This window comes from Gavialis gangeticus, unplaced genomic scaffold (assembly GCF_001723915.1).
Source record: "Gavialis gangeticus isolate Ggan-Ray unplaced genomic scaffold, GavGan_comp1, whole genome shotgun sequence".
NCBI classification, from domain to species: domain Eukaryota; kingdom Metazoa; phylum Chordata; order Crocodylia; family Gavialidae; genus Gavialis; species Gavialis gangeticus.
This window is the reverse complement of record NW_017729024.1, coordinates 182,519,088-182,538,166: the sequence shown is the minus strand read 5'-3', so window position 1 is coordinate 182,538,166 and position 19,079 is coordinate 182,519,088. Positions and strand designations below refer to the sequence as shown.

Sequence of the window (19,079 nt, the reverse complement as noted above, 5' to 3'; positions counted from 1 at the left end):
GGGGGAAAGTGTTTAAAAAAAAAAAAAAAAAAAAGGGAAAAATTTCAAACAAAAAAGGAAAAATTTCCCCATGCAAAAAGCATTGGTACCTCCTTCCAAATCACTGAACTACTTGTAGCCTCTTAACATACTACTGCTTATATGGACATTATACAAAATGAAATATCCTTAAACTAAAATCTTTTCCTGAGCTACACTCCTGCCAAGTTCCTGCCTGAAATACTGTTGTCTGTAGAGTAAGTAGTAGCTTGAGTATTTTCACTGAAAGAAGCTATTTTTATGATGTTTATTTTAAAATGTTTTTTCATAGTTGCTGAGACCTGATGGTCACTGCTATTCCTGTCTTGCCTTGTAGATTTTTTGCAAAAGACCAGAGAACTCTAATCACTTCAGTGGCAGTTTATGGCCATGAATGTCACCTTTTCCTAGATATAGGCGAAGACAGCTTTAGTCTGTTCCAGAATATTGGGTATCATCTGTGATTTTAGCCATGCAGCCAGGTCAGCACAGAAATGTATTTAAACATATGATTTCAAGGGTGTTTGTTTGGCAAATGTGTCAATATTGCTAGCTTTATATCATCCTTAATTAGTAAGTAGATTTGCTAATAGACATTTTATAAATATCAAGAATTCAGCATCAGCACAGACCTGCTAATGCAGTCTTTGGCTACTGTAGCAAGGCTGATGTGTATTGGCGAATTCACATTAGCATAGCTGCTACTTGTCCTGCACTAGATAATGGACTCAAAGGTTAAGAGCAAAGGATCTCAACAGCGCCAATCAGTGAAGCTTTTCCAGGGCTAATTACCTCTTTACTGCGCTGACTCTAATGTGACATGTTTATTGCCTTAACTAACAACTCATTAGCTTAGTTGATGTTTTTGTCAATATTAATTCGTTCATTTAAGCCAAGTCAAAGCTTAAACAAAGATGTCCAGACTGAGAAACGGGCAGCAGAATGACTTTTGTTTAGTTCATCGTTTTTTCTGTAGCTCAAATTAAACAAGATAAATGCCAGCCAGAGAAATATTTAGAGTATTTTTGTGAAGGAAGCAGCTGTTTCTCTATGTTCTAACGCCCGAGCCGAAGGCCGGGGGTTTTTTGTTTTTGTTTACTTTTTGTTTGTTTTGTTTCTTTAATAGGACATGCATTGTTTAAGAAATCAAATTCAAGTAAATGCAAGCATGTGCCTCATGACTCTGTATGTGTATCAGGAAGAAACTTGCTACTCTTTTAATGCACATCTGAAAAAAAGGGTAAACATTAATTTTCTAGGAAAGCATGTGAGTTGTTAGTTTCTCTGGAATACTATATATGGTAGGCAGTTTGTTCAATAAACAAAAATAAGCAAGTCATAGAAATCTAGTATTAAGAGCTGCCTCAAGAAAAACCTATAAAGATCAATATGTTATCTCTTCCACAATAGTAACTAATTTAAATGAGCATTATTAAAGAGGTAATGTATAATTGCATAGCAATAATGATAAATTAAATATGTTATTTGTCTTTGTCCTCATTCACATTTTATTAACACTTAATCGCTAGTTAATTGTCTATTGTAATGTGGTGTTAATGACAGTTTGCTAGAAACTGTGCTAACTTTTATTATTTTTAAACGGTGCAGAATCGGGACCTGAATTAAAATATGCTGGGCTCATGCTTTGGGTTATCTCTCTTATAGTTACAGTGTCAATTAAAAAAGGTGAAAGAAAGGTTAATATTAATTTGCCTGCAACAGAGCAAGGGCTGATGATTTAGTGTGGTATTGTGATCAAAAGCCTCAATCAGGCAGGGCTAGGTACAAAAAGGGATATTAATGTGGTTGGTGCCAAGAGTGGAATCTACAATGCTGAGTTAAGAACTTAAGCTTGTTCTGTAATCCACAGGAAAAATTAAATGTCTCACAATGGAATTTACAACACTCATACATTGAAATAAGAGACCGTTAAACTCAGGGCTGTAGAGAGGTACCACCAAGGCATAGATCCCCTCCTGAAGTCAAGTGCCTAAGACTTTTTTTTTTTCAAAAACAGAAGGGAGGTGGTGGTAAATTGATCTGAGAAGATGGTAGTGGTGGTGTATCATCCCTCCTTCCTTCCTATTCCCATTTATCTAATAGCCATGTGCAAAGAGCAATCATCCAGGATGTGAACAATTAAGGTTCAAGTCCCTCCTTCTGCCTTAGAGAATTCAAACCCATCTCCAACCTCCCGTGAGAGTCTTTAGCCATAAGATGATAGGTTCTTCTGGGCTGGGGCACTTTCAGTTCGTCCTTCAATTCTGTAGGCAAGTGGTCAAAGGAGTCACAGGGAAGAGTGGAGTTTTGGGTACCCGTTTAGAGACTTTTCTCTAATGACTGCGTAATATTAATCTATACAGGCATGTTGCCTTACAAACTATAAAATTATTGTGACTCTGCCCCAAAAAGCTGATAGTTTAAATCAAATAAATGCTGCGACTTGGGACTGTACTCATAGGGGCTAGAAATATCTAAGGAGATTGTCACTACAAAGATCAATGTGCAGTGACTTCACAAAAGTAGGCTGAGTGTATTATTTTCTGTTTGCACTCCATTTTAAAATATCTTGTGTATATGCTATTATCAAATATAATATTTAGTTACTAAGGGATATCAATGGGGATGCAAAAATATAGAAAATTCTCTTTTGGCTAATGTTTTTAACTACACCGTTCATTTCTGGCTGTTGCTTTTAAGGGTTTCTTGGAGGAAAAAAATTGTTTTCCTAGGCTGTACAGCCACTTTGCTGCTGCTACATTCCTATGGCGGTGGTATTTCTACTACAGGTTTCCCTCGCCTTATGCTGTACTGCATTCCTGGAAAACGGCGCATAACTTGAATTCACATAAAGGGAACCTGCTTTGCAATGTAACAAATAAGGATACGTTCCAAGACCTTGACTGTACTGACCCCCAGCCCCATTTCTACCACTTCTACAAGATATTTTTGGTATTCACCAATAGCAGACGTACACACAAGCACCGGGGGGTGGTGAATGTTACCGTAATGGGGATGGCAACTACAGAAACACATCACAGATAACAAGCAAGGAGCATGGATCCACACAGGAGACCAAATTTTGGTTCATATCACTCCCACAATGCACTACACAAAGCAGCTGACTGTGGGCTTCTACCACACCAATCGCATAAGAATGAATTTACCTCATATATAGCAAAGAGTCATTGCATAAGAGTGAATGCGCACATACAGAACCTGCGTAAAGAGAGGGAAAGATGCAATTCTAAGGGTTTGCAGGTCTGCAGGTCATCTTCTTCACCTTGTTCCTGCCCTGCTCCGTGTTAACTACCTGCCCCAAAACTCTGCATTGTTGAACTCCATAACAATCAGGGTATTTACAGACTTCAGTCAGATTCTTCTGTAAAGTTATTATGCTTCATTTGGGTCACTTGTGCACTCAAGTGAGTAAAAAATACTTCTATCTATGCCCTTCCCTTGAGGTGTTCTGGGAATCCTTTCATGTGTCATTGAGTTTTATTCTGACCCCAAATTAGGATTGAATACTTTTTTTTTGCCTAGTTCTTTACCCCAGGATTTTCTGTGGGCACATTTGTTTAACCAGACATCCAAATTTGGCCACTGTAGCTTTCTGTTTTCTCTTCCTTTGATAAAATGTGATGCCAAATATGAATTAAAACTCCCAAAAAACTCCAATAAATTTGTTTAGATCTTTATATCCAGTGACAGCCAATGCAAATAACTGCTTTCTCTTTCTACAACTCTGTGTCATTACATTTGAATTATTTCATAATTAAGTCAGTCAACTGAAGTGGAGGAAGAAGAATATAACATGGCATCATGCCACCTGTGCTCTGTGACCTCCATGGCAGAGGAAGGGTTTCATTCACTTGGTACACATTATTAATTCATTTGGCATTCATTGTAATAACATAAATCATCAGAAATTCATTTGGTTTTAAAGTGCATATAATATATAATCTCAAGGGGTTGTCATTGTAATTGAGCTATTAATTAATGTATCATCATTTTAATGTGACCTTTTCTTCTGTCTACTATTCAGCTTCTGAAGCTAATAGATTGGGGGGGGGGGCTGCTCACGCGCATTTTCCTCCTATGTTCAGGAGGTTCCGGGGTGGGGAGGGGGGTGGTGAAAAACGTCTTATGTTAACCAAGGTTAAATATAATATATTCAAATATTCATCAGTGTTTACTTGATGAATACTTCATTCATACTCACTTTTAGTACAGTACATAGGTACAATTAAAGGCATTCTAGAAGAAAATGTTACATTTGCTGTCTGAGTACAGAGAGAATGAAACCCCATGGTCCACAATTTGTCTTCTGTTCTTCTATATTATTTTCTGTCAAGCTTATTCCAGTGAGGAAATCTCTGTATAAGTTTTCTCAGGGGTTTCTGCCCACTAACTCAAAGAAGAAAAAAATCTACTCTTATGCTCACCCAATGCCTGTGCTGTAGAGGTGTTTATTGTGGACACACTTCCTAATTCACCTACGTTTAGTAGTGACTGCCATCTGTGTAGCTCAGTGCCAGGCATAAATTTTCCACTGGACCATCACCGCTTCTTTTTCTGTTATTCCACTTTCTCAAGCACTGTTTTGACATGTCTTGGATAAGTGAGAGCATCCCTGAGCTCTCTGCCCCAGTTTATCAGGTTGTCAAGGATTTTCCCACTTGCACATTTACTCTTTTTGCATCATGTGAGGAAGCTGCTTGCAGAGATCTTGCTGTGGGGAGAAGCAAAATTAAGTTTTCTGGCATCAGCTGAAAACTTGGAAATTGGAAGGAGCAGCTTTTTAATCAAAGTAAATCAAGTGTGGGTTGTGAATAATATTCATGGTGAGATTAACTTTAAGGGAAATAACTAATGAAATATAACCTTGCACTTCAGAAAGTACTTCATTTTTATAATATTACTCATAGGAGTTACATCTCCTGACAGCCCTAGTCACTGAAATTGAAAGCCACCTCTAGGAGTTCTTCAGATGATATCATCAGAAGGTCATGGGGGATTTTAAATACAGAAGGACACTTAACCTCGTTGAAGTCTTCCAGACACATCACCACATTCACAGCTGTTTAGAAATTGGTGGAATTTTTTTTGTTCAGCCAGTTCCATCAAATGGCTGAAAAATCATTAAAAATAAGTCTGAAAAATGTCATAAAAATTTCTACTAGCTATAGCATTGGAGTTATGTAGCTGTGATAGACTAGGAATTATGAGAGACAAGGTTTTTTGTGGGTGATATCTGTTAATGGACCACTTGCATAGCTGGGATAAACATAGACCAACGTTTGAATGTGACTCATTCTTCTGGTATAAAGAGAGGCAAGGAATCTCGTGGGTGATATCTTTTATTAGACAAGTTTTTGAATGAAAACCGGTGTTCTTAAGGTCAGACCTTTTTCAGGTTAGAAAAAGAATACTTTGCATTTGACAGTTTGTACAGACACTCAGTTTCTTCTGGGAATCTTGCTGTTTTTCCAGGAGAAACCATGAGTGTACAGATATTCAGGCTTTTTCTCCAAGAGTAAAATCACTGTTTCAGGAGGAAAAAACCTGGGAACAACCAGAGTTACATCACGCCCCAGAGAGTTTCTCGTTCAAATGATGAGGCCCTGAAGAGTAGAGAGCTTGTAGTACTGGCAGTATGCAGCCAGGGAGTGGGAGGGACCCTATGCACACATCTCAGCATGCTCTGCAGGCTCCCTTATCTGACTGGCAACCGATGGCAGCAGAGCATAGGGCAGCCCTGATTGGCTGATGCAGACAGCCCATGGTCAGCCTGTGTTTCCCTGAAGCACGGTGTGAGGATAGTGAAGGGGACATATTCTGTCCCTGCTGGAGCAGCAAAATCCAGTGAGCAACACAATGTCCTTTAAGGGGGTGTGCAGGGTGCATCCTGGAGGACTGTGTTCTCTTGACAGAAGCCACAGGATGCTCTTCTACCAGGAGAACAAAACTGGGGAAATTCTCCAGATTAAAGTGTGCCTAAGTCTATTGCAACCATGCAGTTGGTCCTTTACAAAAATAACACCCACAAAAATCCTTACCAATTGTAACTGTATATAGCATATACTGACCAAGAATTTAATTTACAATTTCATTTATATTAGTTTACATTTAGATTGCAAGAGTTTTCCATTATAATGTAAAAAACTACTGTATTTATTTGGTTTTGTGCACAACAGTTCTTGCATTTAAAAAGGTGCAGTCAAATTCAGTTTCTTTTTAAAGTGGCCTATTACAATAATCCATTTTTAATTATAGTATAATCCAGTAGAATCTGGTAGAATCTCTTTCTTTCAAGGTAACTTAATTTTTTATGAAAACCTTTCTTCCTCGCTTCAAAATTTTTTCAGCTATTTGATTCCTTCCTTGCTAACTAACTACTAGGAAAATTAAATACCCCAAATGCTCTTCTGGAAAAAAAAATCTTTGTAATCAGCCCGTCTTCTAATTACGAGGTTCTTCACCTTGGGAAGAAAAACCTGCAGCATGTGTATAGGCTCGATAGTGCTACACTGGCTAGTGCTATAGACGAAAGGGACTTGGGGGTCATGATTGACCACAAGATGAACATGAGCCATCAATGTGATGCTGCAGCTAGTAAAGCAAGCAAAACGCTGGCTTGCATCCATAGATAAGCAAATCCCACATCATTCTCCCGTTGTATTTGGCCTTGGCGAGGCCATAGCTGGAGTACTGTGTCCAGTTTTGAGCTCCACAGTTCAAAAAGGATGTGGAGGAGCTTCAGAGAGTCCAGAGGAGAGCCACGCGCATGATCAGAGGTCAGGAAAACAGACCTTATGATGAGAGGCTGAGAGCTATGGGACTCTTCAGCCTGAAAAAGCGCAGGCTCAGGGGTGATCTGGTGGCTGCCTGTAACTTTATAAGGGGTGACCACCAGGATCTGGGGGAATATCTGTTCACCTGAGTGCTCCAAGGGATGACAAGATTGAATGGTCACAAACTCCTCTGTAACCGTTTCCAGCTGGACATAAGGAAGAACTTCTTTACTGTCTGAGCCCCCAAGGTCTGGAATAGACTGCCGCCAGAGGTGGTTCAGGCACCTACTTTGAACGCCTTCAAGAGACATTTGGATATTTATCTTGCTGGGATCCTATGATCCCTGCTGACTTCCTGCCCTTTCGGCAGGGGGCTGGACTCGAAGATCTTTTGAGGTCCCTTTTGGCCCTAATGGCTATTGAATCTATGAAATATGAAATCTACTTTAATTTGTTTAAACAAATAATAGGTAGATATTTTTCAAGAGGAATTGGATTATTTCATTTGATTGCATTCCTATAATGTCATCAGGATTATTTAGGATTCTATATGACATGCCACTTGTCCAACTGTTTCAAATAAATGAGTCATCTACTGTATCATACATAGGTACTACTTGCAGAGCAACTATTACTGCCACAGAGACTGTTTTAAAATAGGAAAAGATTGGATGCACTGTTATTTTTGTTAATGGAATGTAAACCTTTCATCTTTAGGGTCAATTTGGCAGAGGCCAGGGGACCAAAAGACAATTACCATCTTTTGACAGGCCAACATCCTTCTTAAAATATACTGGCAGACAGGTACCCACATCACAAAAATATGTTCATGGGTGATAGTGTTGGAGTGATACTGTAGCCATGATGATACAGGAAATATGCAAGAGGGGAGGATTTTTGTGGGTGATATCTCTTATTGGACCAGCCTTTTTCAGGTGACCTAAAGAAGAGTGCACTGCATTTGAACACTTTTTTAAAGTCTGTTCCACCATTTAGTTGGTCCAATAAAAATATCACCCACAAAAACTCTTGCCTCTGTCACCGATGATAAAGTTTTTTATAACCTGAGTAGGGAAAGATCAAAATTTGAGTACCAGTGGAGAGAAAACAGCTTTTAATCACTAGATATTTTTACTCTAACACAAATTGAAGCCTAAGTAAAATGATGTGCTGAAGATGGTGTACGTCCTGTCCTGTGTAGATATAGATTTCAGTTTAGGCCTGCTATTCCTATATTATATTTGTGTAAATAATATAATTATATTATATAAATACATATATAAGAAAGATTGGCTTTTCAACAAGGGCATTATTATTTGGATATTACAACTTCATATAGTTCAGTTCAGTACATCTCTGGCATAAGAGAAAAGGAAAAAAGTGATAACTAAATTATTGATATAAGTTTCTCAAATTGTGTCAACAGGTTCATGAAATTATCATAATTTACTTAACTGACCATCAGCAGGAAATAAATTTAGTGTTGCGTGCAATCTCATATAGCAGTCTTTTCTTACTAAGGCAAACTTTAAACATTACATCAATTCAAATCTATGTTTGAGACTTACAGGTGTATATTGTATGTAAGAGTATTTTAGATAAAATGTTTGTGGTTCAAGTCTGTCTGTATCTACCCAGCTCTAAAATCCTATTTTAATTCAATTGCAATGCATGCAGATTTCTACATAGTTTTTTTTTCCTTTAAATAATCTGTCTTTGCTTTATAAATGATCTTTAAAGTTTCTATTAAATGCCAGTATACAGACTCTCCAGACATTTTCTTGGAATTTTCTTACCTTTGTCAAGATCTTTTCCTATAAAATGGCTACCATTTCTGCTTCCCCAAGTTCAGAATGTCTGAAGATCAGTGGACATGTACACATCCAGCTTTTCTAAGTAGTCCCCAACCTGTTCTTTCACCTCTGAGGGCTACTCACCTTCTCCCCAAACTGTGCTGCCTGGTTCAGTAGTCTGGGAGCTGACCTTGCCTGTGACAGTCGATGTGAAAAAGGCACTGAGCACTTCAGCCTTTTCTGCATCCTGTCACAAGGTTGCCTCCCCATTCAGTAAGGGACCCACACTGTTCCTGATCCTCCTTTTGCTACCAACATTCTTGTAGAAACCCTTCTTGTTCCCCTTCACATCCCTTGCTAGCTGCAACTCCAATTGTTCTTTGGCCTTCCTGATTTCATCTTTGCATGCCCAAGCAATGCTCTTATTGTTCCTAGTTATTTATCCAAGTTTCCACTTCATATAAGCTTTCTTTTTGTGATTTAGTTTACTGAAGAGTTTCCTGTTAAGCCAAGCTGGTCTTCGGCCATACTTACTAGTCTTCCTTTACATTGGGATGGTTTGTTCCTGCACTCCCAGTAAGGCTTCTTTAAAGTACAGCCAGCTCTCCTGGACTCCTTTCCCCCTCAATCTGGCTTCCCAGGGATAGCAGCCCTCCTCCTCAGAACATCCACCTAGTGAAGAAATCCAAAGCCTCCACATCAACACCACTCTCTCAGCCACATGTTTTCTTCCATGATGCGATAGTCCCTGCCTGGTCCCTTGCTTTCCACTGGGAGGATTGATAAGAACCCCACTTGTTCTCCAAACTCCTTTATCCTCCTGCCAGAGCCTAGTAGTCTCCTCTGATCTGCTCAGTGTCATGCTTAGCAATATTTTTGATACCTACATGAACTAGCAGGAAAAAGTAATGGTCTGGTGGATGGACGAGCTTTGGCAGTCTTTCGGTAACATCTCGAATATGGACCTCAGGCAGACAGGACACCTCCCAGGATCCTAATTATTGTCAGGTGCCTTTGTACCTCTCAGAAGGGAGTCTACAATTACTACCACTCTTCTCTTCTTTCTGCGTGCAGTAGTCTTACAGTCCCCATCCCTGGAGCCTTTCACTTACTGCTGTCTAGACTGCTGAGTCCTCTGAATCTTGCCTGCTGGTGTCCTCATCTCTGCCTTTTTTCACCAGCTATTCCACTGCAGAGTGCTTAGAAGCAGTTGTCAACTTCTACCTGTTCCTCTTGAATTTTGGGTACCCATCTCCTTGTGGTCACATGTTGCCACTTCTCTTCTATTAACATCTCCAGTGCCAGCCTCATATGACTCTTATCCAGGAAGTGTCTGTTTTCTTTGATAACATGCAGTGTGGATACCTGTGCTTCCAACTCTTCAGTCTTTTCCTCCAGCTTAGACACCAGTTTACATTTAGTACAGGTCATCAGTGGTTTGCTGTCTGGTTTGTGTAAATTCAAATTAATGCAAATTAACACTACTTCCCCACATTTTGCATAACTACCACCAATACCCATCCACTACATACATACTCCCAAAAATAAAACCTACATATACAGAAAAAATAGCTGAATCTTGGTCTTATCATATGTCTATTGCATTTAGAAATAGCTATTTCAAATTTCATTTTTTTAAGGAGAGAAGGTTTTGATTGTTGAGATCTAGTCTCTGCCTCAGGGTGAGGGATATAATAATACCTACTGATCTCCTGGAGGTAATGTTAAAGATTGTTTCATATTTATAGAGCAGTTACTTATAATAATACTTTCAAGTTTAATTCCTTTATTTTTTTATTTTTAAAAATAACATCTTGCACTCACTTCTTTCTTATATATCTGCATGATCCTCCCCATATGAAATGGTCCTATAGGAAGAATATAATAAGGATGTAATCAATAGACTTCTATAGACATTACTATACACTTTAATAGAGAGTAATCTCTCTTCTATATTTTTAACTGACCTAAAGGGTTTTATATTAGGGACATAGGTCTTTATTAAATTCTATTGAATGCTTCAAAAATGTTATAAAAAAACCCTGTTTTCTATTAAATTCTTCACAGTTCTGGGCTGACAACTTCTGATAGAAAAGCCATTGTCACTCCTTCAGAGAGAAGCCTTCCCACAGCTGCCTCACTTGAGAGCTGTTTATGCATGTTTGTCTACCTGTCTCATATTCTTTAACTCTGGGATTGCAGTATCTCATTCACTAGAGATCTGAAATATCATTTATGTAAAACACACAATTTTATATGTTCCAATCCTGCAAAAGAATTCATGTAGTACTCAAGATTGTTATTAATCCTTCGTATTGTCACAACACCTTAGGGATTCTGTTGTGTTAAACTGTACAAACGCAGCAAAGCGGTGGTCTCTGCACCAAATAGCTTACAGTTATTCAATAGAATTGATGTAGGCAGAACCTTGCATCTCTGCTTTCACTGACTGCAGTGGTAATCAGTAGGTGTGAAGGCCTGCCCTTTTACAAGAGCAGACCCTATTGTTGTACTCAGTGAACAGCTTTCCATACTGCACACTGTATTTGTGGCAAGCATTTCCAAACAACAAAAAATCAATTTGGTAGTTTTCTTTCCAATGTGCTAAGTTTTTCTCCTGTTCTGTATGGCAGGCAAGGCATTGACATTTCTGCTGCTGCAGCCACCCAGCCCCAAACTTCCTCCACACAGCACCATCCGTAGAACTGCAATTGATCTGATTGGGCGAGGTTTTACTGTATGGGAGCCATACATGGACGTCTCTGCTGTATTAATGGGCCTTTTGGAGCTCTGCGCTGATGCTGAGAAACAGCTTGCTAAGTACGTATTAATCCAATAATTTCTTTGGAGGGCTTTCAGGGGGCTGTATTCTGATTTGTTTCTCATAATGTTAACATCTAAAAAATATAGATATGGAATCCATAATATTTAATTAGAAAATGGGAAAAGCATCTTCCTTGCGTTTGAGCAGATTGAAATTTGACATTGGACCAAGCTGTGGTCTCAGTTCTATGTCAATTTTCTGGGTTTTGCAGTCTTTTCCTGCTATAGTACATGATCTCAAAAGGGGAATGGTCTACCCACAGAGAGCTGTTGACATGGAAATTGAGACAGTATTTACACATGTATGGTTACTAGTTTGTCACGATTTTGGACATAACACCCTATTATCTACTGTACATAGCTGATGGATATTTGGCAGACTCTTTGGGGTGGGGTATCAACTACTCAGCTAGGTCATTCAGTTGTCAAATTTGAGAAGAAGAATCCATTAAATATTTTATTACAAAAACAATATCTTTGTTTATTCAACCTCCCTTTGCCTTCTTGAATCTGAAGAGTAATTACTTTCAGAAGCTTTTTACACTAGCATTACTCAAGAACATCTTTTTTGGTTCTGGGGTTTTAGAAGCCACTGCCTTATCATGTGAATAAATAATTTTGAGTACTTTAGAAAATACACTTCAGAAGATTGTTGTTTTATTTAGCAGTATTATTTAACATACAGCCTTACTCATGACCATCTTTTCTCAACTAAACTTGGTTTCCATAGGTAGCCTCTAGATAATTTATAGATTTAAAGAGTCCTATGAAATCATAAGCTCAGTGGACTGCATCCTATCTCTTGGGTCAAAAAGAAGCTTGTTCAAGTATCCTGGCAGTCTATTTGGTATATAATCCACTTATATATAGGTATTTGCAGTCAAACTGCAACAAATTATAAAAGAAAATTTTCATGCAAATCTGCCCCCTTTCCAAAAGCTTTCAAAATGATGTCTACAAACTTAGTCGACATAGTGTTTCAAGAGTGTGTTTCAAGATTTGCATTAGTTTTTCTTTCATTCCCACTGAAAACATTGTAAAAGAAAGAAATCACTGAGAAAAGCTGTATTATTCTACTCCTCTTTCATCCTCTTGTAGCTGTCTGTTGCAGATACAAAGGTGTATGAATATCCTTTTTTTTCCCCCATAGATGTCAGTCCTGACATTTTGCTGACAGATCTCTTTCCAGCTTTTCAGGGTGGTTAAATTACACACAGCAAGTCCATTGACTTCAGTGGTTTACTCCTAATTCAAATGAAATGAGAATCAGGCCATCAGTTCCATAACAGGAACATCTCAAATTTGTCATTGTGCAATGATTTTACTTCTAATTAGGGTGAATTCTATAGAAAACAACATATTTATTTTGATTGACTTATTCCATGTTTATTTAATCAGAGAAAAGCAGTCTTCACAGAGTTCACGTGCATAGCACTGCTTTTCACAGCATTCCACAATGAAGTAAATTGAAGATGACTTTTCCTTAACTCTGCTTTATTTTTGTTTGATTGCTTAGTCGTCTTAAAAGAGGGAATAGTGTGGTTACTGTAACTGACACAATTTGTTATTTGAATTCATGTCAATTTCTCAAGCAAATCGACTTGTAAAAGGAAAAGTATTTGTTTTGTGTGATTTCTAGATGTATTATATTGTTTTATGGGTGTTTGCATCCTACGAGCCAGGCCATGTTGAGTTGATTTGATGCAGACAACATATTGAACTAACTGAAATGAAGCTGTTTATTAGAATCCAGCTTGATAGGATGTACAATGTAGATTGCTTTCAGAAGCCACTGGGGGGGAAATCACCAAAGGCGTTGTGATGGATGGATGAAGGTTAACAGGTTGAACCTAGGCTGCTTTAGGTCTTTTCTTCCTTTCTAGGAGTGGTAAGTAGTACCCATTTTGCAAACAAAAGGATTTGTACAACTGCATAAGGCAAACACTAAGCTTCAAGTGCATAAAGATACCACAGAGGCTGGATCTGCCAGTGCAAAATAAAAATACTGCATTAGTGGACAGGAGCACTGGTCTTTTTTAAGAAAGGCATGGGAAGCAGGTGGAGCCCTTGTATTTGAGAGCTTCTGCCTCATCCCAGCCATCTAAAGGGAAGCAGTGATTCTTGGAAATGTTATGGTGGTAAGAGAACCCAAAATCATTGGGCAGTGTCTGGCAGCCGCTTTCAAGTCTCAGTGAGCCCAAGTACTGGTGGAAAACCAGTTGGTGCCTATTGAAATCAGATGCTGCAAATGCTTATTCTGATTCTGATGCAGCAGATTCCATTGAGTGGTCCCTATATTTCAACCATTCTCTCACATGCATTATGTTTTCCTCCTTGCAGTGCATGCTAGATATTTGGAAGGATACTGTAGAAGCAGGGGCAGAGAGGGGAACAATGAACATTATGCCTTTGTGTTAGCCAGTACAAATTGTTGAAGCATTATTTTAAACGAGGAAGCTACTGTGAATTAAACCATGATTTAAATGTTGAGTCATGTAAGTTGTTTCAGGATGGAAGTGATGCAGTTGAGTTTCCTTATCCATGTAAGAATACAAGGAGCAGCATTACGCATGTGCTGGGCTACGAGTAATGCAACTCAGAGAAGCCACATAGAAAAAAAATGACAGCAGGAATGCAGCTGTCAGCTGACACACATGGTAATAGATGAACAAAAATTATGGATGTGTAATAAGGAGAACCAATATAAAGAGAGTTATGGAAAGCAGAAACGAATTTAGGGGCTGAGTCAAGGGCAGAAGTTGAAGATGGAGCAGTTATTAATTGTTCATGGCGTACTCACTAGCACGCACACGCATGCACACAAATTGTATGTGTATATATATATTTTTAAAGGCATGCGTGCACTCTGAATAGGCGAACTAGTGTGAATGGGTAGAGAAAAGAGTTGCAAGAAACAATCAAGCTGCTTAGTTAGTGATTGCCTAAATTCTTATCTTACACATTTTTAATATTAAGGTTAATTATGACTTATGCAAGATAGGGAAAAAGTTAACATTCAACCTTTTGTTATCATTCAGCTAATATTGAACAGCAATTACATTTGAAATGTGTGATAAGAAAGTATCTGAGTAAGTAAAAGCAAGTGTAGAATTACTCAGGACTCTGAAGTCAAGGGTAGAAATGTTGAGCTTGATGTAGTGAAGGAACTTGAAGCAAGAGTGGGACCCCCTGCACTGTGTTACTTCTCAGTAGAGATCTATTTGTCATGGTTTGATAGAGAACAGCGATACTGTTTCATATATTCTGGGGCTAATACAACACAAAACTATTTTAACGGACATTGGTGCATGAGTATACTGTTTATAGTAAAAAAAACAAACAAACAAACAAAAAAAAAGCACAATAGGCCTAAAATGCCATTTATTTGTGTCCTATGTTTGCTGCTTCTTATCCAGTGAACTACATACTATTAGCATGTAGAAATTAAAATAATGTAGAACTTGTCTATTAAATGTGCCACCTTTTGCCCCGTGTCTTGTCTTGGCAACTGGGATGAACTGGAATTGAAATTTTTTACTCGGAGGTTAAATCATCAGACTTGATCCTGCATACCAACTTTTTAAAGTAATGTTACTCACTTGAGCAGTCTCATTGAATATTTGACTTGTGTTTGCTTTCAGGGTTAAACCCTTGGATTAAATGCTCAGAGTTGCTGATAGAAATAATCAACAATTGAAATGCTAAATGTTGTAGATGAAGCAGGACACTCCAGGGTGTGAGGGGTGCCCTTTGAAAAGCCAGAGGGAGGATGGGAAGAAAGTTTGTGGCATCTGTTCCTATGAGGTGTTTCTTCTGTTCTGTCCCCAAATTTATACTGTACATGTGTGATATGTCAAGTGAATTTGTCGTCTTTACTGTATTTTAATATGGATGTTTTGTACAGATCTGTTTCCTTTATGACTTGCTTTTTGTTGTTGTTGTTGGTTTGGCTGACTAGTCCCTTCCTTTACAAATTACCCCATTAAAATAATCATGTCAAAACATATACTTTAAATGAAGTGGATGACTCCTGAAATAAGGATGTCAGAATCTGGGCCTGTATAATTTAGGGGTTGGAATTATCTGGGTTCTTGTAGTTTAGCGTGCCTTGTCTTTTTATGTTTTTATGCATGGATACTGCTATTTTACACAGAAGCCTTGTTATGGCAGCTCCCCATACAAAACAACAGACATTGGTTTGGGGCTGATCCTCTCACTACTAATCCAATTTGTGTCAACGGTACTTCGTACAATTCACAGTTTTGCGGGATGGCTCCCTGTTCTGCTTAGTGCTGCTTAGAAAACTGGTCAGTCTGTCTGAGATGTATTCCAGATCTCTCCTTCTGAGTAGAATTTCTATAAACTGATTGTCTTTCCTATTCTTCGATTAGTTACCTTTCAGGACATAATGCAAACTACTTAGTACAAAACAGTCTGCAAAAAAAATACTGCGTTGTGTATGTATTATTAAAGAAATTACACTTAATACTACAAGCAGCTGTGCAGTACCCTGTACATTAAATACAACAAAATCATTACATTCTGTATGATCTACACCTTTTTCTTATCGCAAAGCAAAATAAAATAGTGAAAATTGTTTGTGGCAATAACTCAAATGCCTATAGAGATCAAATTAATTTTAATTCACAGCTATATGAATGCTGTATATCAAAAAAATTAGCCCCTGACAGTGACATTAAAATATCTGGTTTCTGCAGTAAGGAGAATGCTATACACATGTGCTCTTTATCCTTGATAAGGTAATCAGAATATTTCAAAGGTATGTATATTGTAACCCTTTTATCAACATAAAATGGGTTTTTATTATTTATTTGATATAGAGACTGAGTTTTAAAAAGAAATATAACTGTAAAATGTTTTTATCTAAATATAATTAACTGAAAAATGTACGGCTCATTGTTCATCACTTAATTTATCACTTATAAAATTTCAAAACTTCTTCATTGTTATTTATTTAAAATGTAACCCTCCAGAGTTCAGTATTTTGAACTTCTGCTTATAAAGTGTGTTTCTTCAAATTTGCTGAGCAGAGCTTCAGTTTGTAGCTGTTAAAGTAGCTCAATTCACTTCAGTAGACTTTTGCTAATTTTCACCAACTAAGAATCTAATACTTCAACACTGCCTGCATTATCATTTTTTTAAGACACAGGTTATAAATATTAACTGGCATTTTCTGTACATGTTTCATGTTTACTGGAATAATTTCAGCAGGCAAATAGAGGGTTTTGCCTTGAAATTACTCTTAAGATGCATGTGTTTTTAAGTACTGAATGGTAAACTAATCTAATAATGGGGGGAATTCCATTCATTAAAAAAATGAAATTTCCACTTTGAATTCTTACAAGCAAAATTTTTTTAATTGAGACAAAGTCAACACCTGAATCTCTAACTGGTGTAGATGTGACATTATGATATTATCATTTAAGAATTCATTTTATTGTATTTTGGTTTATCAGAAATACAGCTTCCCTGGCTTCTCTGGAGTAATTAGCATTTTGTTTCATGGTTATTTCACTACTGACATTCATGAAGTCTTTTGAGCATTTTTTTAAAGCATCTGGGAGATGACTACTTAAAAACATAATAAAATACTACAGTGCATACATTCTTTGTGAAACTGCTGAATGTCTTTGAACATGTGCATGTGTGTTTGTGTAGTAAGTTTATACATTTTCCTGATAACTGTAAATACTAAAGTAATTTCTTCTGATCCTATGAAAGTGTGGTAAGTTTATTTATATACTTATTTTTTTTTTTCATTTTATTCCAAGCCTGTTTGTAAAACATTTCAGTGACAGCTCCTAATCCAGCTGTATGTTATTTAGAAGTGAAATATGACCTGGCACTTCAAAATACATATTATCCGTATTTGTATTATTTTATTTAAAATATAAATTTCCTATTGATATTTTAAAGATGTGCTGATTCTTTATTGTCCTTAAATAACTTTCCAAGAAGAGAAACACCATGAAATCCTTTCAGAAACCTTGTCCTTTGATATTAAAATGTAAATGCATTCTTCCTTTGCATTTTATAATTCACTTGCTGTTCTGGACATCTATTGTAGTGTCAATGGTTTGTAATCACTGTGAACCATTACAGAAAACATGAACAGTAATAAACATTGCATGTCTCCCTTGCTCATCTAAATGCATATAATATCTTTCCCTGACAACCTTAAAATGTCTAATTTTTTTCATTATTCATAGATAAATATTGATAATTCATTCCATAGCATATTTTTAGATATGAGCCAAACAAATTTTGAAGAATGAATGAATGGTTTATGTTATTTAATGCAAAAAATATTTGTAAATAAGATGAATGATGTCATTTGTCTAAATTTAGTTTAAAAGGTAAAGGTAAAACATGCCCTTTGGCTGAAAAAACTCTGCTAAGGTCTATTGTATTTGAATATAGCCCTTGTATAAACCAAGTAAGTACAGTTCTTCAGAAAGTAATTTTAATCTTGCTATTACATCCGTAGCTGTCATAAAGATTAGTATGGCTTTCTATACACAGAGCACTGAATAAATGAATGTATCAGCGTGTAGCCTTGAGGAGCCCAATGCAATTTTCATCATGATAAATTGCATAATAAGCGAGAAAGTGTTTGCTTATTAATCCATAACAAGATTTAGATTGAAAATGGCCTGTTACATCCATGACAGGTACAGTACAGACTGCTGAGGGACTACGATGGAAAGAAATAGAGCAACAATGTGTGCAGGGGGTTAAGTGTGCATCTTACCCTCCTGGTGCCCTGCTGAGCTGCCCCTTTTTGTGCCTGATTTACCGTGTACACAATAACAGTGCACAGCTGCCTTGCTTCTGTCTGTGATGTTAAGCACACTTTATGAAAGAGCTTTTATGTCAAGCCTGTGCTTTTAAAAAAAATTCACTTCACATTTATTGACAAAGAAAAAACACATGCAGTGTTTATCTCTCTCTCACTCTCTCACACTCTCTCTTTCTCTTTGTGCACTGAATAAAATACATTTCTGGGCTGAAATAAGATGCAGAGCTTTGGATAACTCCTCCATCCTTCTAGCCCAGCCCCCACCACTAAAGATTATACTGTGAGACACGCTGAGTGCAACTGCTCACTCATGAGGATTAAGAGTATTTTTCTAGCATTAATTAGGCTTTGATTTCTAGGCATGGATGACTGTAGGGATCATTGTTTTCCATAACTTTTTTTCTTTGAATTATAAGCTGCAGGTTTTTTTGGATTACTCTATAACGTTTTATCAAAATTAGGAACAGATTGTATCCTCTTCGGTGTGTGCACATTTACATAGCTATGTTAAAAATAAATGAGTAATGCCCTTTCAAGTTGAGCTGAAGATGTTTAAAGGCATTCTCTTTCTTCTGTGGTGGAAATGCAGAATAAATATAAAGGCCTAAGTAATTTGAAAGTATATGGTCATATTTTTAAGATATAATTTATGTACTCATTAAAGTTGAGATTTTAGAAAAGATCAAAACCATCCGCTGGAAATTAGAGAGATTCTAAAGATGATTTGGTAACTTTCCATAAACTATGGCTACAAAGATATCTTTTAAACCTGGAAGTAGAGATCTGTGTCCACTTCAATTATAAGCCTCATATTTTAAAAGTTTTAATTTT

The 19,079-nt window shown here is 37.2% G+C and overlaps 1 protein-coding gene across 3 annotated transcripts in view; it reads left to right on the top strand.

The window, feature by feature from the left end:
* WDR7 (WD repeat domain 7) overlaps positions 1 to 19,079 on the top strand; it is a 400,912-nt gene that overhangs the window by 269,883 nt on the left and 111,950 nt on the right. For all 3 annotated transcript variants that reach the window (XM_019518172.1, XM_019518171.1, XM_019518169.1), the window contains exon 21: positions 11,239 to 11,425. In XM_019518172.1, coding sequence (XP_019373717.1) covers positions 11,239 to 11,425 — 187 coding nt within the window. The remainder of the gene's footprint in view (positions 1 to 11,238; positions 11,426 to 19,079) is intronic.